This window comes from Tupaia chinensis, unplaced genomic scaffold, assembly GCF_000334495.1.
Source record: "Tupaia chinensis unplaced genomic scaffold, TupChi_1.0 Scaffold000539_1, whole genome shotgun sequence".
In the NCBI taxonomy this organism is placed as follows: domain Eukaryota; kingdom Metazoa; phylum Chordata; class Mammalia; order Scandentia; family Tupaiidae; genus Tupaia; species Tupaia belangeri.
Genome location: NW_006160052.1, coordinates 3,115,536 through 3,138,978, shown reverse-complemented (window position 1 = coordinate 3,138,978; position 23,443 = coordinate 3,115,536). Strand labels below are relative to the sequence as shown.

The window sequence follows — 23,443 nt, the reverse complement described above, 5'->3', positions numbered from 1 at the left end:
GGGGGGGGGGCTGATGAAGGATTTGATGGGGCAGCAGGCCGGGCTTGGGGGCATGCCCAGCAATGCAGCGTGCATCTTAGCGGCGCAGTAGTTGGAGCCCTGGTTTGTCCCCGCTTCTGCAGAAACCAACTCAAGAATCCAAAGTCATCCCAGCCTGGATGGGAGCCTCCCGCCGCGGGGAAATGTTCCCAGGGGCCCGGGGTGGGGGGCTCCCTCTGGGAATGACTAATGAATATTGCTGCTGCTGGTGGTGGGCTCGCCCCATGTGGCTTCTGTACATCCCAGAAGGAGCTTCGCTCTCCAGGCAGGACACATTCTGGAGTCACACTTGAGATCTCTTCTGGGATGGGCATGGAGCTTCCCAAGTGAAGCCTGGGAAGGGTGTTCTGGGAGCTGGAGACCATTCTGTGGTGCTGCCTTGAATCAGGGGAGAACTTATGTGGGAAGAGAGAAGCTACCCATGCAAGATTTGGGGCCTTGATGACTTGAGACTGGAAACACCCAAGACGGAATTCGAGCTCCTTTGGAGGTTGCGCCCTACCTCGCTCTCAGCCATGGGCAGGGAGAGGTGAGGATGGCAAAGCGGGAACATGGCGGCTGTTCCAATGTGGTCTTGAAGCGTTTCTCTCTCTCCGCCTTGGTTAAGAGCATCGTTCTGGCAGCAGGTCCTCAAGTCAATTTAAGAGGCAACGAGGGGGTTAGGGCCTTGATGTGAGCACAGAGGACCCAGTGAGAATGTTCTGGTTCCCTGGGCTGTAGCCTTCACCATACCCCACCCTGAACATAAGTGGGTGTTCAAACTCCTGGGGCGGCTGCTTTGGCCTGGAAATCTTCTATGGGAGCTATGGCTCCATACCCCAAATCTTAGCCCCATCCTCTGTCTGCCTACAGCCGGCATTTTGCTGCTGCATTTCCCAAGATCCTCGCTCCACTGGGATTTATACAGTGAGATACCTGCTCACTGCTCTCGCTTCCCGTTTTCCACCTGGGCTGCACCTGGTGTGCGGAGCCCTGATGTTTATTCCTTGGTGTTCGGTTACGATGCTCTGTGGCTGCACAGGGGCGCCCTGTGAGTGCGTGGACCAGGAGCTGCTTAACCCCAGGGAGTACAGCATAGACTCTGACCGAGAGGGGCCAGGACCAGGAAGGCCGTCCTATCCACAGCTGGGAAAGCCTCCCTTTCTCAAGCTTCCTGGCTGCCTGCTGAGGCCTGGAAGCTGAGAAGTGGAGCAGGCTCCTTGGCCTCCAGGAGGGGGCGCCAAAGGCACCTAGCCGGGGACCACGGACTTCCTCACTTCTTGCCCTTCCCTGACCATAGTCACTTCATGCGTCAGGCAAGCCCAGGCCACAGCCCCCAGCAGTCACCACTGTGGTTACAGTCCTGACTTCAGGTGGCCCTGGGACCTCTGTGCCAGGAGGCAGGTGCAAGCACACCACTCTAAGGAGACAGCTGGTCACAGCCCCACCAGCTCTCTGCTGTGGCTCCTTTGTGCTTGGTGCTCTGTTCTCTGAACGCAGTAAGGGCCCCAGAGCCCAGAAGATTAGAGCCAGGAGGAAGGAGCCTGGAGGAGCACCTCATCCAACCCTCCCTGTCCCCAACATGCACACGCACACGCACCCTGGGCTTAGAAGGAGAAGACTGAAGTCCAGGGACGGCGAGCATCTTGCTCTGGGCCACATGCTGTCTGGTGTGGCTCTGGGAGTGGGACCTGGGACTCCCCATTCTCTGCTCAGCGCTCTCCCCACTCTGGGACCTCTGCTTCTCTCCTGTGATGGTCTTCTGTTCTCTGCAGCAGGGACTGGTGGGCCAGGTGGTGTTGAGTTAGTACACGTAGTACATTTGAAGAAGTTGCTCTGAACGCTCAGTGTGAGGAGGCGAGGGGCCGAGCACGTTCTTGGGATGCACGCACACAGGTCACGGAGACCCCGCCTTCCCCCCTCGCCGTCGTGTCTCATTCCAGTGGCCTTTTAGGCAAAGACGATGCAGCTCCAGGTTTCCACGTACAACGACGGGGCACAGGCGTCCTGCCATGCACTGGAATCCAGAGCGCCTAGCTCCTTGTTGGGGTCTCAAACCCCAAGCCCAGAGCGCCTCCTCTGCTCTGCTTAGACACGCCGCAGTGGGGTCTCCGTCCTGCAGTCCCCGGCTGCTGGTGGGGGCTCCCAGACTCATCCTGTGTGAACTGGAGACGTTGCGAGTATTCGCCTATTCCCCATCCTCACTACTTCCGGCTCAAGGTCAGAGGACCGGGATGTTCTATTTTTGCAAAACCCTCATGTTCAGGTTTCTTGGGTGACCTGAAGATGCATTTCCATTCGCTTTGTCTGAGCTGGGCCCTGGGCTTGAGGAGGCTTACCAAGTGGCCTGGGGCCTCACCCTCTGTCTCCCTGTCCCCATCCAACTTTTCTGAATAGGGACGAACTTCCTCCAGGTTCCCCTCGGAGCAAGGCAGACTTGGAGACTTCCCCTCATGAGGAACCGCTTTGCCAAGCCTGGTTCCGAGAGGCAGGCTCCTCTTCTGTCCCCAAGGCTCACCCGAGGGATGCTTGTTGCCAAGGAAGATGCTCAGAGTTCCTCATCTCCCTCGGGCTCACAGACAAGTTGGGTCTTCATCTTCTGGGGGAAGAGGGAAATGGCAGAGGGCGGGGACCACTGGAGAGCAGCAGCCCCTTCCCACAAGTCTATGCTTGAGGTCCTTGCCACCTCCCTGCTTCGGGAGACGTGTCCTATACACTCAAGGCTAGGTCTGGCTCTGGGTCCAGCCAGAGTAAAGCAAGTAGGTAAAGTATCGCGACAGCACCAGCCCTCTGGAGTTTTGTCTGAATGGGGAGAGGGTGTAGAGTTTGGGAAGACACTAAGGAAACCTTCTTCTCCTTCTTCTTCTTTTTTTTTTTTTTTTTTTTTTTTTAAGGGTTTTTTGCTTTTGGGCGCCGCCACTCTTGGGCACACATGCACACGCTCCTGGCGTGAGTTTAAGCCACGGGTCCGGGACTCGAACCGTGGTCGAGTACATGGGAATCCAGCAACATAGTCATTATGCCAACTGCTGGTCCTGAAACCTTTGTTTTCTAAGTAGCCCCTTCCACGAGCCCCTCTAGGTGGCTGATCCCAACACCACCCCCATTGTGACAAGCCCATAAGGACACAGGCTTAGATGACTCCCTGCTCAGTGGCTTAAAGACCTAGACAAAGTACTTATGCGCTCCATGCCTCGGTTTTCTCCTGTTAAATGGCAAAGTGTCTCCCTGTGAGGAGGATAGGGACGTGGAGATCAAGGGGGACCAGGTATGTCTCTGCCCTTGGCAAGATGTAAAGGGCGTTAGTGGAAGAGGGCGCTGTCGCTGGATCGGATCGCTGGGGGCCGAGGGGCAGGTGGGCACATGCGCCTCCCCTCCCAGCACATCTGGCTGGTGAGCGAGGCCCCCTTGGCAGGACTTCCTCCTTGCCTTCCTCCCCACCTCCGGGTTTTCACTCTGGGGTTCTGCTATGCTTGGGGAAAGGAAATTGTACAGGTCCCAGGATAATTCTGCATGTGATGGAGGGCCCTGAGGCATTGAGTCCTAAGGAAGGCTCTTTCTGCTGGGAGAAGGCTTCCTCGGAGCCTGGTGATTTAAGAGTGCTGACAAATTCGCGCTCGCCGAGCCTCCTGCAGGCTGCAGATACAGGACTCCGGCCCAACCAGGACTTCTGGAGAGCCTCGCTGGCTGCTTAGGGGACGTAAACCTGTGGACTCTGCTTAGGAGAGATCTGAAGTCAACAGGTTCTTTATCACACCCGGCACGCCCCGACCGCTCCGCGCCTTCAGAAACAGGAGGGCTAGAGAGGCTGAGTGAGAGGCGTGCCAGGAGGTGTGGAGGGCTAGGAAGAGGGGGGCAGGAAGACCTTTTTCTCCCACGGAACTGCTCATGACTGTCACCTTCTCGAAGTCCTCGGCCACTGAAGGAGCGACTGTCCACCTCCTAGACACGTCAGAGCCACTCTGCACAGTGTGGGACACTAGTAGCACCCACTGGGCGGAGGCCAGCGATGCAGCCAGCTCCACCAACACACAGGCCGTACTCCATGGAAAGAATTCTTAGGACCCACATGCCAAGAATGCGGGGGTTGAGAACCCTGGGCTCGAGCATTGCACACAGTCCTGGGACGGTAGAGGTGGAGGAGTGTGCAAGGCCCGCTTCACAGACAGGGCACGGAGGCCCAGAGAGGAGAGGCGGCCAGCCAGGGATGCACAGCACACAGGTGGAACAGCTGGCCCGGAGTTCAGATCCGCTCCCTCCTGAGATGATTCCGACCCCCCCGCAACTTATTGTGAAGATTAAATGTGAGCTGTGAAAACACTTCGAAAATTATAGTCTATTATTAATATTGCTATTATTAAGAATTTGGGAGTTTGGCAAGTTCTATTTCTAGCTGTGCCACTGACTCATTGTGTAACACGGGACGCATCGTTCCCGCGCCCCCCGTGCCTCTGTGCACGCGCGTGTGTGTGTGTGTGTGTGTGTGTGTGTGTGGCAGGAGGTGGGCTTAGCGGAACATAAGTCTGTCCTAATCACTATCTTTAGAGAGATGTCCGAAGATTTGCCCTTCAAAAACCCCAGACACTAAGAATAAAAGAAGATAAAAATTTTCCTTGAAATTACGTTGACTTGGTAAGAAGCAAAGCGTTTACTGCTTGGAAAAATTCCAGTATCCTGGCCCTGCACGTTGGTTCCAGCCCAGGAAATCTGATCAACATCCGGAGGAAGAACTGATAGCTCCACCAATGACAGGCGACTGGATTTGTCCCGTCCCTCAGGGAAGAGGAAGGCGACTCCGCCACCCTTTCCTGCTCAGCCCTGTGGGCTTGGGCCAGTTCTGCGAGGAACCTAGTGAGGGATGGGAAGGTGTGTCATTAATTAGTAAAACCTTGTTTACTTAACAGACATGTTCTGAAAGATCTCTTTCAAGGGACGTTTTGACGTATTACTTTAATTAGCTACAGAAGAATCGAGAGTGCAGCCAGTGTAAAATGGCCCTGCTGTGGTTTCTGGTTACTCTTATCTTTGTGGGCACCCGACAAGTACAGTGACAAGGTCATGGCGTCACGGCTGAGCTCAGGGAATGTCCTGGTGACCAGAGGGGACTTTGGGGACTTCTGCCCTCCCTACGTCAGCCTCCACCTGCCCGAGGAGCAGCCCCCTCAGTGGACATTTCTATGTTCGCATCCCAGCCCTCCTTTGGTGTACAGGGGACTTCGAAAAGTCTGTTGGAGGGCCGGTGGCGTAATGGTCAGGGCACTGGATCCCATGTGGCCAAGTGTACAGTTTGAGTTCTGGACCCGGCTCGGACAACTAGGTATGTGTGCACGTGTGCCCAAAGTCCTGGGGGAGGATGCAGGGGAAGGGATGGTGGTGTGGCCTTCTGACTCCCTCTCTCTGTCTCCCTAGCAAGTGCACATGTCCTATAGCAAAAGCTTAAAAGAAAAATGTATGGGACCAGCAGTTGGCGTAATGGCTATGTCGCTGGACTCCCACATAGTCGACCACGGTTCGCATCCCGGAACTGGTGGCTTAAAACTCATGCCGGGCGCATGTGCATGTGTGCCCAAGATCCTGAGAGGAGAATGGAGGAAAAGGGATTGCAGCGTGGCCATACCCCCCAGGGTGATTTCTCGCTTTCTGTCTCTCTGTCTCTGTCTGTCTGGCGAGCGCACATGTCCTATAGCAAAAACCTCTCCAAAAAAAAAAACTTTAAAAAGAAAAGTGTATGGGAAAATGAAATTAAAGTACAAGTTTACTGTGGTGCAAAAAATTGTTTAAATCTGTGCACCAGGGAGCCAGCAGGTGGCATGGTGGTCAGGGCGCTGCATCCCACATGGCCAACTGCACGGTTTGAGTTCTAGACCCGGCGGCCTGGAAAACACACCAGGTGAATGTGATGTGCGTGTGTACCCAAAGTCTCAAGGGGAGCATGGAGGAGAAGGGTTTGCGGCATGGCCGTCCCTCTTCAGGGTGGGGGGGTGTTTCCTCTCTCTCTATCTCTCTCGCTCTCCCTCCCTGGCAGGCGCACGTGCCCTATAGCAAAAAGTTTAAAAAAAATGTTCATGGGAAAATGGAATTAAAGTACAAGTTTATTTTGGTGTGAAAAAAACGTTAAAACTGTGCATTGGGGAGCCAGCAGGTAACGTGGCTGAGGTGCTGGACTCCCACATGGCCAAACGTGGTTCCAGTACCCAACCCAGCAGCTTGAAACTCACAATGGGTGTGCGTGTGTGCGTGCCCCAAATCCTGAGAGGAGAATGGAGAAGGGATTGTGGCGTGGCCATCCCCCCTTGGGGGTAATTGCTCACTTTCTCTCACTCTGTCTCTCTCTAGGTCTCCAGCAAGCACACACACCTATAGCAAAAAATCTCTCTTAAAAACAAAAACAAAACAAACAAACAAAAAAAACTGTGCATTAGTTTTTCATAATACACATTTTTCTTTTTTTCTTTTTTCTTTTTTTGGAGAGGTTTTTGCTATAGGGCACGTGCACTCGCCAGACAGACAGAGAGAGAGAGAGAGACAAAGCGAGAAATCACCCCCCAGGGGGGATGGCCACGCCGCAGTCCCTTCTCCTCCGTTCTCCTCTCAGGATCTTGGGCACGCACGCACACGCGCCCAGCGTGAGTTTAAGCCACTGGGTCCGGGACTCGAACCGTGGTCAACTACGTGGGAGTCCAGCAACATAGCCATTACACCAACTGCTGGCCCCATAATACACATTTTTCATGAACTTTTGAACATCCCCCAACCCCCTTGTATCTGTCTTCAAGGAAAACTGTCATGTCCTGTATATAAATCCTGCCAGGCTCTCAGGCTGGGAATGGGCCTGGGAGCCCACATTTCCCCTTCAGGATGGGCAGGGCAGAGAGCTCTTGAAGGATTGGTGGGAGTATCTTTGGTTGGTGTTTTTCTTTTCTTTTTTTCAGAGAGATCTTTGCTGTAGGGCACATGTGCTTGCTGGAGAGACAGAGAGGAACAGAGAGAAAGTGAGAAATGAGAGAGACAAGAGGGAGAGAGAGAAAGTGAAAAATCACCCCCCAGGGGAATGGTTGTGCTGCAATCCCTTCTCCATTCTCTTCTCGGGATTTTGGGTGCATAAGCCCAGCATGAGTTTCAAGCCTCCAGGTCCAGGACTCGACCTGCAGTCACCCCGGTGGGAGTCCAGCACTTTAATCACAATGCCACCTCCTGGCCCCGGTGTTTTCCTTTCTTTCTTTTTAACAATTTGCTAGGGGTGCCCTAGCTGGAGAGAGAGAACAGAAACGTGAGGAATCACCCTGCAGGGCATGGCCGCTCTGCAATCCCTTCTCCTCCATTCCTACTCTCAGGGTTGGGGCACACACGAGCAAGCGCCTGGCATGCTCCTTGAGCTGCTGGATCCAGGACTTGAACTGCACAGTCGGCCATCCGGGATCTAGCTGCCTTAACCACTACACCATGGGCTGGCCTGGTTGCTGGTTTTCTTTCTCTCTCTCTTTTTTAAAAAAGGGTTTTGCTGTAGGGCTCCTGAGTTTGCAGGAAGGAGACAGAGAGACAGAGCGTGGGAAAGTGAGAAAGTACCCCCCGGGGGACGACCATGCCACAGTCCCTTCTTCTCTAGTCTCCTCTTGGGATTTTGGGCCCACGTGTACACGTGCCTGGTGTGATTTTCAAGCTATCAAGTCGGGGACTCAGACCACAATCAGCCGTGTGGGAGTCCAGCACCCCAACCGTACAGCACCTGTTGGCCTGGTCTTGTCCTCCTGTGCTCAGGACTGGAGGCGGGAAGTCAGCTGCGGCTGAGGTGGCCCTTGGTATTGAAGTGGGACTTCGCACCAGCCTTGGCGGCTGAGGCCTGCTTCCCTCCCAGCTCTCCCCTAGAGTGGTCGCATGACCCAGTAAAGCTCCCCTGGTCCTGATGACAGAGCAGGCCTTGGGGCCCCGCGCAAGGCCCACACCAAGAATGGTGGCCAGCTTGGAGCCTTGAGCAAGGCCGACTCTTCGAGTTCACGCCTGCTGGATGCTCTCACTCCTTCCCTCCCCTTTCTCACGAAGCTGCCAAGGAAGCTCGGTCAGGTGAGCCTTGCTTTAAACTGATGGACTAGATGGAGCTGGGGTTTCTGCTGGGAGTGAATCACGTCTGCACAGGAGTCCCGGGAGTTCGTGCTTGAATAGCAAGGTCCTCTGATGAGTTCTTAAGTGATCTCGGAAAAAGCCTGACCATAGACTCGTAGGCCTGGAAGAGAATTCTGGAGCTCATCCAGTGCCCCCAGCCCCGCCCCCAGATGTCGGAATTCCCTCTGGGGTACTCTTGCTCACTTTCCCAAACAGCCGTCCAGCCGCACACCGCTGCCCCAGATTACAATGCGGCCTTTCAGAAACTGTGAGTCCGCTCATGTCTCTGCCTGACCTCGAAACCTCGCCCTGGCGTGACTGCAGCCTGCAGGCCTCATAGCTCGCTCCATGGGCCCTGCATGCCTCCGCCGAGGATGCGGCTCCTCCCTTCTCCCCAGTATCCCCTCTCCTCTCCCCGCCAGGCCTCATCCCGGGCCCTGCGTTCCAGCAGAGCAAGCCCTGTGCCTGCACCAGACTGTCTCACACCCAGGCCTTTGTCCCCACCATGGGATCCAACATGCCTTCCCCAGAGAGCCTTTCCGCCCTCCTGCCCCTGGCCGGCTCTCCCTCCCTACCCTGCACTCGACCTCATGGCGTGTCGCGCCCCTGTGGACTGTAAGCTCCGCAGTCAGGGCTGTGTCTTTCTCCATTTCTTTCTTTTTTTTTTTTTTTTTGAGAAATTTTCACTATAGGGTGCGTGCACTCGCCAGACAGACAGAGAGAGACAGAGAGACAGAAAGCAAGAAATCACCCCCCAAAGGGGATGGCCACGCCCCAAACCCTTCTCCTCCATTCTCCTCTCGGAATCTTGGGCACGCATGCACACGCGCCCAGCGTGAGTTCTAAGCCACCAGGTCCGGGATGTGAACCGCGGTCAACTACATGGGAGTCCAGCGACATAGCCATTACGCTAACTGCTGGTCCCTGTCCTTCCCCATTTCTAACCCAGCTGTGAGCGTCTTCTAAGTGCCGGAAGAACAAGTGTGGCGGTCGAACTGGCCTGAGGGGTGGGGAGTTTGGAAAGCAGCATTTAAGGAGTCCCCTCCACTAGAGTCCCCAATCAAGTGAGAACGAAGCAAACCTGTTCCTCAAAGGCTCCTAGTCCAGAGCACCCATTCGACAGCTGGCAGCTACCACCGAAGGGAGCCCCAGCAGGCCTGGGCCCCATCTCCCGAGGGTTCCGTTCATTCAGCATGCGCTGGCATCAGTGGTCACTGCACGGTTGGTGCTGCCACTGTGGCCTGCGTGGACCTTCTCCCTGCCAGGGCCCTTGCTCAGCACCGAACACGCGTCAGCCACGTCTCATCTTCACGGCGCCGAGGGGCGTTCCTTCCTGACCTGCAGGAGGGGAAGTCCGCGTGTTCAGAATGCGCACTAAGAACGGGGCCTGGCGTGCGAGGCCGGAGACGCTCTGTCCTCTGGCGCTCAGAGACACCGTTGTGTTAGCCATTGTGGTCTCCGTGCCACCTCCTCGCTGGGTCCCTGGAGCAGGACCAAGTCTCTTCTGTCTCTAGCGCCCCGCGGGCAGTGTCTAGAGCCTTTTTTTTGGGCGGGCGGAGGAAGAAGGAGGACGTTGTTTCCTTGGTGCTGGGAAGATGGACAGGACGTGGCTCCTGCTGGGGGTGGGAGTGCCGGGGACCGGGACCGATCACCGAGGCCTGGGCAGGGACAGTCGCGGGCACAGGGGCTTGTGCTCAGCTGTTTTCCTCTTGCCTGGAGCAGTCCCTGATACAGAGCAGGCACCGAAGAAATGCTGGGAGTGGGCGGGGGGCAGCCCCGCCGTCTCTCAGGCCTCACTTGCCTCGTCCCTGGCCTCTCTGTGTCCAGCACAGCCCTCTCGTGGCCCCTGCCACGCCATACTGGCCCCCTACTCTTTCTCGTGTCATCTTAGGAAATTGACTCCGAACCGACAGCAGTGTTCTCACCAGCACTCCGCCCTGCCCTGCCTCCCCCGGCTCCCTGCGCCTGTCATGCCTGTCACTCTGAGGCCTCACCCTCTTTCCCAGCCCCCTAAGTTGACTCCCTCCCTTTAGCTATTCTGCCCGCCCAGACCCCAGCATCCCCCTTGCCAACTGCTCAGTGGGCACCTCTCCATCCCATCCCCTTGGCCGGCTCACCACTGCTCTGTCTTCCGCCTTCGGCAAGGTCCCCGAACATAGGTGGCTGCTCCTTCCGCTGTGTTCCGATTCCACTGGGTGAATGACAAGCCTGGTGTAGTGAGGGAAACTAGTGTGGGGCCTGAGAGTGTCCGTTCTAGAGCTAGTTTCCAGAGACGTAAATCCACAGCAGATGAAGTGGTGGTTACTGGACTCCCATGTAGTTGATCGCAGCTTAAAACTCACGCTGGGCATGTGTGCATGCATGCCCAAGATCCTGAGAGGAGAATGAAGGAGAAGGGATTGCAGCATGACCATCCTCCTGGGAGGTGATTTTTCACTTTCTGTCTCTCTGTCTCTCTGTGTGTCTCTGACAAGCACACATGCCCTATAGCAAAAAAACTTCTCTAAAAAAAAAAAATCCTGGACATCCACCGTGTTCTAGCTGTGTGGCCTTGGACAAGTTACTTAACCTCTCTGTGCCTTAGTTCCCTTATCTATAAAGTAGGGGCATTAGTAGTCTCTACCCCACAAGGCGACTAGGAGGATCAAATGAGTCCTCTGTGTGAGGGTCAGAGTGGTGCCTGGTAAGTCCCCATCCACTCTTGCCTCAGGACGTGCGCTTCCGTTTGCCGAACACAGGGTCCCGTGAATGGAGCTGAGGAGCCACAGGATAGGATCCAAGAGTAGAAAGGGGGTCTGGCACCGCCACCGAGCAGAAGTGGGGCTGGGCCAGAGGAGGGGCAGAAGCCATGGGCAGGCATGGCTGGTCCTCAGGGTGGGGTGAGGGGCAAGTCCCAGCAGCAGGACCCGGCAGCCTTGGGAGATCGTGAGGCAGAACTCGCGGTGCGATCCACGGTCGTGAAGAACGAAGAAGCAAGAACAGACGTGGCGCCAGGTTCCAGTCTGGGTGACAGAGGGGATTTGAAGGGGCCTGATGAATAGCATCCCAATCCCTTGCTCAGATTCAGGAACGACCGAGAGAGAGACAGAGAGACAGAGAGAGCGAGGGAGGGCAGCGAAGGGGTGAGGCGGGCTTGGCCGGCGGAGATGAGAGCACACTTACTACAGAGGCAGCTGTCGGGCAGGTCCGGCTTGGTGTGGGGTGCCTAGGGCTTGCTCGGTGGCGACCCCACCCCACCTGCAGCCTCCGTGGTGGGAGCGGGCTGAGCCTGCATGCCAAGCCCAGCAAGTGCATGCCACCCACTGGGAAGCAGGTCCTGGAGGGGTCTCCCCTGGGTCCTTCAAACTGGCCAGTCAGGGGGTGCCCCTGCCCCTGGAGTGGGGCAAAGGGAGGCCCATAATGTCACTCTAGCCCAGGGTTTCTGTCTCAGCACACTGACATTTCGGCCAGCTGGTTCTTGGTCCCTGGTGTGACAACTGACCAGAACTGACCAGATAGCCCTGCAGATGTTGAGAACCACTGCTCGAGTAGAATGGACGTCCTCCAGCCCCCAGCTCCTGACTCGGAGCAGCCTGTGCTGAGGCAGTCCTGGAAGGTAGGCAGGGTGCCCGCTGGGTGCTCCTGGCCCCGCAGGGCTCTGCTCTCTGCCCTCTCCTCCCCGCTCCTCCAGCTGACGTCTCAGCACCCTCTGAAGTTCAGCTCCAGCACCCTCCCCGTCCCCCCCTACCAGCTAATTTAGAGCTCTGTGCTCGTCCTCCACAGCACCTCCCACCCCACTGCCGACGCTGAATCGCTGCCCCTGCGCCCCTCGTGTTTAAGCCGGCCAGGCTCCTCGGTCTGTAGGAAGCGTTGCGGGGTCTGAGCCAAGGCAGCTTCTGCTCACTCTTCTCCGCTGTTGCTGCCGTGCTGGGAGCTCTTCTGTGGGCCTTTCTGTGGGTCTGCTGGCCCAGCTCATGCCGGGCGGCCTGTTTCTGCAGCTGCCTCTTCCCCTCCTGCCTCTGTGCTCCCTGTGCGTCCGGAGACGGTCTGTTCTCTGCCTGCTCCCAACATCTGAAGCATTTGGGCCTCTTGTTTTGGCCAGAGCTTGGGGTGTGTCGTTGGCGCTTTCGATAATTGCAAAAGAACTACTTGCCCTGGAAGCTTCTCCCCACCACTGCCTGACCCCACATCAGAGAATCCGGGTTGCTTGGTTACCAGTTTTCAGACCCAATTCAGGAAAGTCTGGAAGCCACAGAAAACTGAGTTTGGCTACACGTGACCACAGCCAGGGTCTAGACGCTCCAGCTCCCCTTGGCTCTCTGTGTACAGGGGAGAGAAACACACACCAGGGTTGGGCCCCGCCTGGCCCAGAGTGGCCTTCGGTGTACTCAGGGAACCCTTGAAGCCTTAGCAGGTCATGTGATCCCGTGCCGAGATCAGAAGGATACAGGAACACACCCAAGGTCAAAAGCTAGTTTTTGGTGGATTTGAGACCCAAATCCAAGATGCTGGCTCCAAGCTTTGGTTTCTCTCTCTCTCTCTCCCTTTATCTTCTGCTCTCTTCCTCCCTCCATCTTGCTGAGAATTGTTCAAAAAGTTCACTTATGGAGCATTCTTAAGAAATTATTATGACAAAGCAATTCTTCTCATAGCCTGAAACACACGCCTTACGCTCTCTGGCCCTTCCAAAGAGACTTCTTTTCCCTCGGTGCACACCTTCTCTGCAGGAGAAGGTACACCCTTTCCCGAGGGCCCATGTGCTCTGGCCCTGGGCCCCACCCATGGTCTCCTTTGGTGTTCAGCATGGGCTCCTCTGGGCTGCTCTGTCCTTGGCCAGCTGTCCGTGACCTTCCCCGGGCCCTTCCACCTGGAAGTCCGCGGACTCTCCGCTGTGTGCTGGGAGGACCCCGAAGGGCAGGACCAGGTCTCGTTCATCCCTACACCTGCAGAACCCACTGATCTCCAGCACACAGTGCATGGCCTAAGTACATGGCGTGAGGTACTACGCTCCCTGCTACTCCTGCCAGTGAGTGCTCACACTCCTCTCAACGCAGCACATAGTAGGTGCTTGCTACGCTAGCATTCAAGAAAACAAAAAAGCGTAGTTTAACCTACTCTTTCATTCTATTTTTAACTTTTCTCCCGGTTCTCCCAAAGGATGCAGATGTTCACAGTGGTGTGACAAGAGGCTTCCTAAGCCAGCCGTGTGTGATGGCGGCCACTCGGTGCCTGCTACCTTCTGCCTCAGGCAGTTTCACCCTGCTCTGCTTTCTTCCCCAAACTTCATACCCCTCCTCCTCTGACACTTCTAGCTAAATAGATTTTCTTCATAGGCTTCAACAAGCCGATGATGAATTTTGGTAGCAGAAACATTTTTCACTTCAAATCAGATCGCTGCTTATAACTCCCATCTGGGGACCGTGAGTCAGGGACAGTGGTTCTCAACCCAGACCGGTCATTCACATCATCAGAGCAACTTCTACATATAGTCCCAAACCCACCCAATCAATTAACTCAGAAACTAGCCGAGGAACCTGATGGCGGCATTATTTCAAAAACTCTCCCTGATTCCATTGGACAGCTAGGGATTAGAGCTTCTAGTCTAGGCTTTGCAACCAAAAGTGAAGTTTGTAGACCAGCATCCTAGATGTCACTAGACAGCTTGTTAGAAATGCAGATTGTCGGGGCCAGCAGGTGGCATAGTGGTTGAGGCACTGAACTCCCACATGGGCAACTGTGGTTTGAGTCCCAGACCTGGTAGCTTGAAAATCATGCTGTGCGTGCATGCCCCAAATCCCAAAAGAATGGAGAAGGGATTGTGGTGTGGCCATCCGCCCTGCAGGGGGGCGGGGGAGGCCTCACTTTTCCTTTCTCTCTCAATCTCTTTCTCTGATGAGCACATATGCCCTATGGCAAAAACCTTTTAAAAAGAAAAAATAGAAATACAGATTCTCCCAGACCAACCAGATCAGTTCCATTTTAACAAGATCCTCAGGTGACTGGTAAGCACACCATGTTTCAATCAGCATTGCTTTCAAGAAAGAACAGGAGTTTTGGTTGTTGTTGTCTTATAAAGAATCATTTTATTTTATTTTACTTATTATTATTTGTTTTTAAATTTGACCAGAGAGTGAGAGAAAGGGAAAGCGAGAAAGCAAGCCACCAGGTCCAGGACTCGAACCATGGTTGGCCACATGGGAGTCCAGCGCCCCACCTGCCGGTTTTTACACAGTGATGACAAGTTGCAAGTAGTTTCTGCGGATTCACACTATCATTTGGACATATTCCTTCACTCACTCATTGGACAAATGTGAATGGGGCACCTCCATGATAGTGTCTGGGCACAGAGACACCTTGTCAGTGTCTCTCTCGACCTGTAAGTCCCTACCCATACTCTCTCTCTCTCCTGGCTCTGCTCTTTGGTCTGATCCTCCTTCAGTTCTGACCCATCCTCTCTCTCAGCTCTTTGCAAAATTTAGAGTCAGAATCTCTCTCTTGTCATTCCCTGTCAGTTGTGATCATTTGACCTTGAGCTGAAGACAGCAAATACTTGGATTGTATAAAGACAAACTGAGTCTGGGCAGCCCTGGGGATTGCATGGCCCAGCGGCTGATTTCAGTTGCTCAGATCTAGAGACAGAGGAGAAGGTTCTCGGACCAATTTCGTGCCTATGCTGTAATGCCTAGCCTAGTCTTAGGACTCTGGGCACTGTAACATAGACGCTTGCTATTCCGTGTAGATTATGAACCAGCATCACTGACACCACCTGGGAGCTTGTTAGAAATACAGAATTTAGGGCTCTACTGCAGTTATTGAATCAGAATCTGCATTTTAACAAGAGCACTAGATGATCCACGTACACATTAAAGTCTGAGATGCACAGAAGCTCTGGTGTAGAACTGTGTTTCTCAAATTTGCAACATCCTAGAATCACGTGGGAGCTTTTAAAAATCCAATGCCCAGGCAGCATCCTATGCCAGTTAAGTCAGACTATTTTAGGATAAGACCCAGGAATCAGCATTTTTAAAAATTGTGGTAAAATACACAAAACAGAAAACTTACCCGTTTAACCATATTTTTGTTTTTTTGATAGAGATTTTCGCTACAGGACGTGTGCGCTCATCAGACAGACAGAGACAGAGACAGAAAGCGAAAAATCACCCCCCAGGGGGGATGGTCACGCCACAATCCCTTCTCCTCCATTCTCCTCTCGGGATCTTGGGCACGCACACACACGCGCCCGGCGTGAGTTTTAAGCCACCGGGTCCAGGACGCGAACCGCGGTCGACTACGTGGGAGTCCAGCGACATAGCCATTACACTAACTGCTAGTTCCCTTAACCATATTGAAGTGTGTAGTTCAGTGGCATAAGTACATTAACACACTTCTGTGATCACCACCACCATCCATCTCCTGAACTTTTCCATCTTCCCAAACTGAAACGCCACGCCTGTTAAACACTAATTCTCCCTTTCCTCCTCTTCAGCCCCGCCACCATTCTACTTTCTGTCTGTATTCGTTTGACTATTCCGAGTACCTCGTACAAATGGAATCATACAATATTTGTCCTTTTAAGTCTGCTTATTTCACTTAACATAATGTCTTCAAGATTCATCCATGCTCTAGCATTTGTCAGAATTTCCTTCCTTTTGAAGGCGGAATAATATTCTATTGTGTGTATATAGCATTTTTTTTTAATCCATTCGACTGTGAATGTAAAGTTGAGTTGTGTCCATGTTTTGGCTATAGTGAAGAATGCTGCTATAAGCATGGATGTACTAATATCTGTTTGAGTCTCTTTCAGTTCTTTTGGGTGTATATTTAGAAGCGGAATGGCTGGATTATATGGCAATTCTGTTTTGAATCTTTTAAGGAACCACCATGCTGTTTTCCACATCAGCTGCACCATTTTGCATTCACACCAGCAGTGGGCAAGGCTTCCAATTTCTCCACATCCTCACCCACACTTGTTATTTTCTGGTTTGTTGATTATAACCATCCTAATGGGTGTGAAATGGTGACTCACTGTGGTTTTGATTTGCATTTCCCTAATGGTTAGTGATGTTTGTATTTCTTGGCCATTTGTGTATCTTTTTTTTTTTTGAGAGGTTTTTTGCTATAGGGTGCGTGCACTTGCCAGAAAGACAGAGAGAGACAGAGAGACAGAAAGCGAGAAATCACATCCCCCCTGGGGGGGGGGATGGCCTCGCCACAATCCCTTCTTCTCCATTCTCCTCTCAGGGTCTTGGGCATGCACACACACACGCTTAGAGTGAGTTTAAGCCTCTGGGTCCGGGACTTGAACCGAGGTCAGCTTCATGGGAGTCCAGTGACATAGCCATTATGCTAACTGCTGGTCCCAGTCATTTGTATGTCTTTGGGGAGGTGTCAGCTTGAGTCCTTTGCCCAGTTTGAAACAGGTTGTTTGGGTTTTTGTTAAGTTTGTAGGAGTTTTTAATATTCTGGATGGTGATAGCTTATCAGGTATATGATTTGCAAATATTTTCTTCCATTCTCTGGGTTGCTTTTGTATTCTTTTGATAGCATCCTTTGATGCACAAAAGTTTTAAATTTTGATGTAGTCCTTTTTTTTCCTATTTTCTCTTCTTTTTGTTGCTTGTGTTTCTGGTGTCTTATCCAAGAAATCATTGTGAAACATGAGAGTTTTCTAAAGCTCCCCAACAATTGGATTCCATCATAAAGCCAAGATTGAGCTGTGTTTCTCAAACTTAGAATCTTGTTAAAATGAGCATTAATGACTTGTGAGGTCTGAGGTGGGACCCTAAATGTTGCTGGTGCTGCTGGTCTGAGACCACTGTAGGTAGCCAGGGTGTAGAGGAGCATTTCGGTGATTTTTCTCATCTCAGCCCCGAGAGTAGAGGCTATATGTTTACCAGACCTTCTTCTAGGCTTCCTCACAGTAACATTTCCTGATCCACCATCAAGACAGCCCAATGCTTCTCCTCTACCTCAGCTGAGCAGCCCAAGTGGGTATATTCAATGTCTTTAGCATGGCAGAGGAATAAAAAGAAAAATATGTATTCTCCTTGTCTTACTCTCTCCCAGGCCCCGAGAAAGCTACCCACTGGTCTACCAGGACCCACACTAATGATGGCGTATTCCTCTCCAGCCTGTGAGGGAACTATTGTAGGACTGTGCTGAAAGTTGTTTTGTTCCGAATATGTTATGCTTGGCAAGGAAAACTAAGTTGGCCTGAAGTTTATAGAAGCAGGTGTGTGTGTGTGGGTGGGGGGAACTGCTGAAAATTTGCTTCTAAAAAATTAAAAATTCTTTAATCCATCATAGAATGTTATAGCTGCAAAGGACCTTCAGAGAGCTCTCAAACCTTCATTTGGAAAAGAAAACTGGGACCCAGAAAGGTTGTAGTTTGTTCAAGGTCTCTAAGCAAGGTAGAAGTCAGCCCATAGGTGTGCTTTTTTTTTTTTCCCCGTAATCTTGCTTTAGGTTATTTGTCTGGAAATGGATAACACAGAGTAGCCACTTCTTTCCTAGGGCTCCTTTAATTAAAAGTTCTACTTTGCATAGGAAAGGTACAAATCAAGCGATTGCATTGTGGTTCGTGCCCCTGTGGCCTTCATTAGCAAACTTCTGCCCGGTATGCTCACATTACCCTGATAAGACCTGAGTCTTCGGCGGCGGTGACCCACACTGCAGGTGTGGTGCCTGGGAGGAGCTGACCAGTTTCTGGGAGGCATGCCCCATGCCGCGCTTCTCTCCCACGCCCGTGGGAGATGTGAGCTGACCACAGCTCTCTCCAGCCACTGCTCAATGGTTGAATTTGGCTTTCGAGGTGAAACTTACTTGCTGTCCTTACAGGAGCGGCTATACCTTGAAAGTCCAGTGACCTTCAGAGCCATGCCACGGCTCAGCATGTCTACACTGGTTATTAAATACTCTTTAGCTTCCTATTCTACCTACCCCCACCCCCCACCCTGGGCTCATTAATCCAATTATGAGTTTCCTTTATCCACTTAAACTTCCTGCCAAGTTGCAAAGCTCTTATAGAGATGCATTTGTCTTTAGTAATTAGACAGCCCGGTAGACGATGCTGTCTTGTTCAGACATCTCTGTAATTTGGAGTGACCTCACTCCGGTAGTGCGACACCTAACATGTGCCCTATGAGCATGCTATAAGAACCTCCTTCCAACGAGGGCTCATGGAGGTCAGTTTCTGCCCTGTGATCGGACCCCCGCCCTGGTGTCTCTCACCAGCAAGGCATCAGGGAGCCTGCAAAGGCAGTGCCTGGACCCTTCTTTTTGGTCTCTGGGCCCTTGAACTGGAGTAAGTGCATTTTCTGGCAAAAGTGTCTGTCACCGTATCAGTAAACGGTCCTCAGATCTTTGTTGCTCTGCCCTTCATTAAGACATCAGCCTCTCACTGCCAGATGCACTGACAGGCCAGCAGGAAAAGTCCCACCAGGAAGAGATCTGTGCCTTCTGAAGGCAGGAAGGTTCTGCATTGCCTGCCGGGACTGGATCTGTGTGGCCTCTGCAGGCCGTTCCAGTGGAGCGTTTAGAACGCTGTGAGTCTGATCTAGGCCTGCGGGCAGTCTCAGGGTGGTGCCATCTGCAGTGTCTGAGACTTGCCCGCGCTCAGAGGGGGTGGAGTCTTTCCACCTTCTTGGCCATCCTCATCTGTCTTCTGGGTGTGTGCCACAACTCCGGTGGCCTCAGGCTGCTTGGCAACACCCTGAGTTATGTTAGAGATATAATAATGAATTATACAATGCATTATACATAATTAATTTATAATAAAACACGCACGCAATGGTTTAATTTCTCCAAGTGAATGATGTGCTGCCCGCCAGATCCTGCTGGAATACGGCCCCTAAATGACTGCTTCTTGGTCCGGAGATGATGGCCAGCTGCCCTGGGAGGGATCTTGGCTGGGGAGGCCGCCAAGTCTCAGATTCCTCCCAGGCTACCTCCGGGGTATGTCCCACAGAAGGACAGACTCTCATTGCCTCTATTGTTGTTCTAGACCTGTATGCCTCTGGGGGCCTCCGTCTCCCCTCTGCATTGGTTGAGGTCTGTTACCTTTATTCTCCCAGGCTGTTTCCCAGAGCCCGGGAGATCCTGTGCATGGAGGCTCTGCTCCGCTATTCAGCTTCCTTCCTCCCACAAATATGTATGAGGGGACTTGAAATAGTTCATAGAAAAACGGAATTGAAGTATGAGTTTATTTTGGTGAAAAAAAAAAAGAAATCCATCCATGCTTAATTTTTTCATAATCTGCTTTTTTGATGAGCTTTCCAAAGGCCCCTTGTCTGTTATTTGCACTGTCCTGGCTTGGTGGACATTAGTGAATAAAGCCCAGATCCTGCTCAAATGGAGCTTATAGTCACGCACAGGGAGATGGACGACAAATACGTGGGATGGGTTAGTAAAGGGTACCGAATGTTCTACAGCGAAGGCGTCCCAGAGGAGGAAAAAGCAGAGCAGGGCGAGGTGGTAGGCCGCGGTGGGGCAGTTGCAGTCGAAGAGGGTGGTCAGGGTGAGCCTGATGGACAAGCAGCCGCCTGGGAATTGCCAAGCCCTCTGTGAATGGAGCTGGGAGTGGGGAGGGAAGGCACTTGGGATTAGATTTTCCTGGGCTGCTTTGGCTACAGGGCCTTTCAGTAACATTTCTAATTTTGGGTTTCAGGTGCTCAGGATGTTACTGTTCCTGCCGCTGCTGTGGTTTCTGCCCTGCGCTGAGGGGTCCCAGAGGGCTGAGCCCATGTTCACTGCAGTGACCAACTCAGTCCTGCCCCCTGACTATGACAGCAACCCCACCCAGCTCAACTATGGCGTGGCAGTTACTGATGTGGACCATGATGGGGACTTCGAGATTGTCGTGGCAGGGTAAGTGCCACCTATCCTGAGTTTGACAGATGTATTGATCAGCTTTTGCCCTGGTGAAGCTGTGTAACAAATAAGTCCCAAGCCGGGTAACTTGTAACAATGCACTTAGGTCTGTGATCTGCAGCTTGGCTGCAGCTTGGCTCAACTCAGCTGGGGTTCTGGGATGCGATGGCCTTGCCTTGGCTATAGCAGTGAGATGAGGTGGAGGGCTGTTTGGAAGGTGGGTGTTTGATCCACAGGCTTTCCAGGAAGAAAAATTGTTTCAAGGCACTCTCATCTTTTCATATTTCAGCCTTCTTGGTTAGGCAGGTGGACTTCCTTACCAGTGGGGCTCTAGGAACTCCATGTAGGAGGGACCTGAGGATGATCATGAAAGAAGGGGATGCTCAGAGCTCCCTTTGCACAGGGGTTTGCATAATACTAAAATCATGAACTTCCCATTTCAAAGTAGAGAAGAGATCATTAACTCAACCTCTTCTAGCTGTGCCTCGGTGCCCACTGCTCCCTTCTCTCCTGAAAAGCAACACTGTAGTGAGAAAACCTAAGTCCCAAGAGCTTTAATTCATGTTCTAGATTGTAACTTTCTTGTATGACCCTGGGTCAGGCCCTTACTTGCTGAGATTCAGCACCTCATCAATGAAAAGGGGGACAGCCTAGGGCCTTGTCCTGCAGCGTCAGAAGGCCACTGCACTGGTAATTACCATTGGTAATTATTACTTACTGAGTGTTAACATGTGCCAGGCATTGCACCTGTGTCGTCTTATTTCCTCTGCAATATGGGGAAGTAAGTGTCATAAGATCCCCATTTAGGGAAAAGTAGATCAGGGTTAAGAGATCACAAACAGGGGCCAGCAGGTGGCCTAGTGGTTAAGGGCTGGACTCCCACATGGCTGATCATGGTTTGAGTCCCAGACCTGGTGGCTTGAAAAATTACACCAGATGTGTGTGTGTGTACATGCTCAAAATGAGAATTGAAAAGGGAATGCAGTGTGACCATCCACCCGGAGGATTTCTCACTTTCTGTCTCTCCAGTGAGTGCATGCATCCTATAGCAAAAATCTCTTAAAAAAAAAACAAAAAAAAACCAAAAAAAAAAACAGAAGAAGTCATCAGCAGCTTGTTGTCAGGTAAAAAGTAAGTGGGTAAGTCAGGGTTTGAGCCCTGAGGCTTCGCAACTTTAGTGCTGCCAAACTACACTGTACGAAGTTTAGTTATGACTTCAAAAATAAGTTGACCAGGGGTCTGTCAACCTTGTTCTGGGGTACCTGAGTTTTTAAAGTAGCATTGAACAAAGTAAGCGGCAGCTAACAGTGTCGAAGCAGTTGCATGTAACAGCAGAAGGCATTGCCCTTAGAGCCGGAAGATGGAGCTTTAATTGCCCCCCCCCTTAAGAATTATTTACTTAATTTTATTTATCATTTTTTATTTCTTAATTTGACCAGAGAAAGAGAGAGAAAAAGTGAGAAAACAAGCCACCAGGTCTGGGACCCAAACCACAGTCAGCCATGTGGGAGTCTGGCACCTTAACCACCATGCCACCTGTTAGCCCCCAGACCTGGTTTTAATTCTAACCATCCTAACCCAATAGCAGTGAACACTAAGTGATTTACTTAACTACATAGACCCACTTCCTGCATCTATAAAATATCGAACATTACCGGCCTGCGTCACGGGACAATCAGAAGGGTCAGTGGAGTTGAATAGAAAAGGTGGGGGCGGGAGCCGGCAGCTGGTGTGATAACTCAGGAACCGGGCTCTCACATGGCTGGCTGCCGTTCGAGTCCCAGACCTAGTGGCTTGCTTCCTCACTTTCCCTTTCTCTCTCTCTTTCTGGTCAAATAAATTAAAAAAATAATAATGATGATGATAAAAACAAATAAAATTAAATAAATAATCCTTAAAAAAAAAGAAAGAAAGAAAGAAAGGAAAGACAGGGCCAGCAGGTGCTGTGGAGGTTAGGGCACTTGGATCCCACGTGGCTGGTCATCAGTTCCATCCCTAACCCAGCAGCTAAAAACATCCACGCCGGGTGCATGTGCATGCATGCCCAAAATCCTGAGAGGAGACTGGAGGAGAAGGGACTGTGGTGCGGCCATAACCCCGGAGGGTGTTATCGCCGTTTTCCGGTCTCTGTCTCTCTGGCAAGTACATGAACCCTATAGGAAAACAAAGCAACAACAAAATAATTAACATATTCTGAAAAGAGCATTTTTCATTTGCTAATTTCTTTTATCCTGTGAAGATTAGAGGTACTAGATTCTAGAAGGTCTAGAGCAGTGTGCCATTGAATAGAACCTTCTGTGATGAGGTGGGTGACCCTGGCCTCCTCTGAGACCACAGAGAACAGGCGACAGCAGCAGGGCAAATCGTCCGTCCCTCCTCCTGCCCCTCCTCCACTGCTACTATGGACATTTTCTCCTTTTATCTAGGAAGACAGGATAACCTTGTCTTCCCACAGATTAGTAAGAAAAAACTGTAAGGGCACTTCAGAAATTCATGGAGAAATGGGATAAAAGTATGAGTTTATTTTAGTGTAAAAAAGTTGAAAAATGCGTCATTTCTCATAATGTACATTTCCCATGAACTTTCTTCCCATTCACGATAGAGTACATGCACGCATGGGAGAGAACGAGAAGTACCCCCACAGGGCTCGCTCACACCGCAGTCCCTTCCCCGAGTCCCCCAGCCCACCATGGTCCTGGCATGTGTGCACATGATGGGGGTTTTAGGCCGACTGGCCTGGGGACTGGAACTGTAGTTGCCACGTGGCTTCCAGCTCTGCTGTCCGGTATGCTACTGACTGTGCCGCAGGGGCTAAGCTTCCATGAGACTTGGAAGACCCCTCATTAAACCTGAGATGTGAACAAAATGTCTACTTGCCCTGTTTTTGTTCCTCTGGGGCCAGGACACCTGGCAGGAGCTGTGGAGAGTGTCTCACTGTCTCCAGGGAAAGGTGTCCGGGGTTGCAGTAGCTTATGCTCCCCTCTGCGCTGAACAGCCAGCTCTGGTGCTCAGTCTGGCTCTCCTTCTCCCTGGCCAGTTCACCTCTCAGGAGCCCTTTGGTGACCCCTGCTCTGGTGCAGACTCTTCTCCCAAGGTTACAGAGCGAGGAGAAGAAAGGGCACGAGCTGAGCACCCCAGAGGAAGACGAGAGCCTCTTACAGCTCACTTGGGTGGTCGTGGTCCTGGCTTCTCTTTCAAGGCCTGCGGAGACAGCGGCACGGGACGCCTCGCCCTCCTCAGTCACCTCCCAGCTGCAAAGACTAACAGACAGGGCTGGTCCTCACCTGGGTCTGTTAGCAAGGAAGCAGAACAATTTGGCAGCAGAGTTTTCAGTGACTCTTTGTCCTTTCCAGGTCAAAGGGAAGGATTTATGCCCCATTCACTGAGATCGGTTAGCTGAGCCCTAGGGGTGTCTCAACGTGGGCTTTGAGGGTGGGTCTCCGCCTGCTGGGCTTCAGTGGATGGGGGGTGGGGCCGC

At 52.2% G+C, this 23,443-nt stretch overlaps 1 protein-coding gene across 4 annotated transcripts in view; it reads left to right on the top strand.

Moving 5' to 3' along the window:
• The window catches only part of CRTAC1 (cartilage acidic protein 1), a 183,026-nt gene that overhangs the window by 2,789 nt on the left and 156,794 nt on the right, over positions 1 to 23,443 (top strand). For all 4 annotated transcript variants that reach the window (XM_006157350.3, XM_006157352.3, XM_006157349.3 and 1 more), the window contains exon 2: positions 19,763 to 19,962. In XM_006157350.3, coding sequence (XP_006157412.1) covers positions 19,772 to 19,962 — 191 coding nt within the window. In that variant the 5' untranslated portion in view covers positions 19,763 to 19,771. The remainder of the gene's footprint in view (positions 1 to 19,762; positions 19,963 to 23,443) is intronic.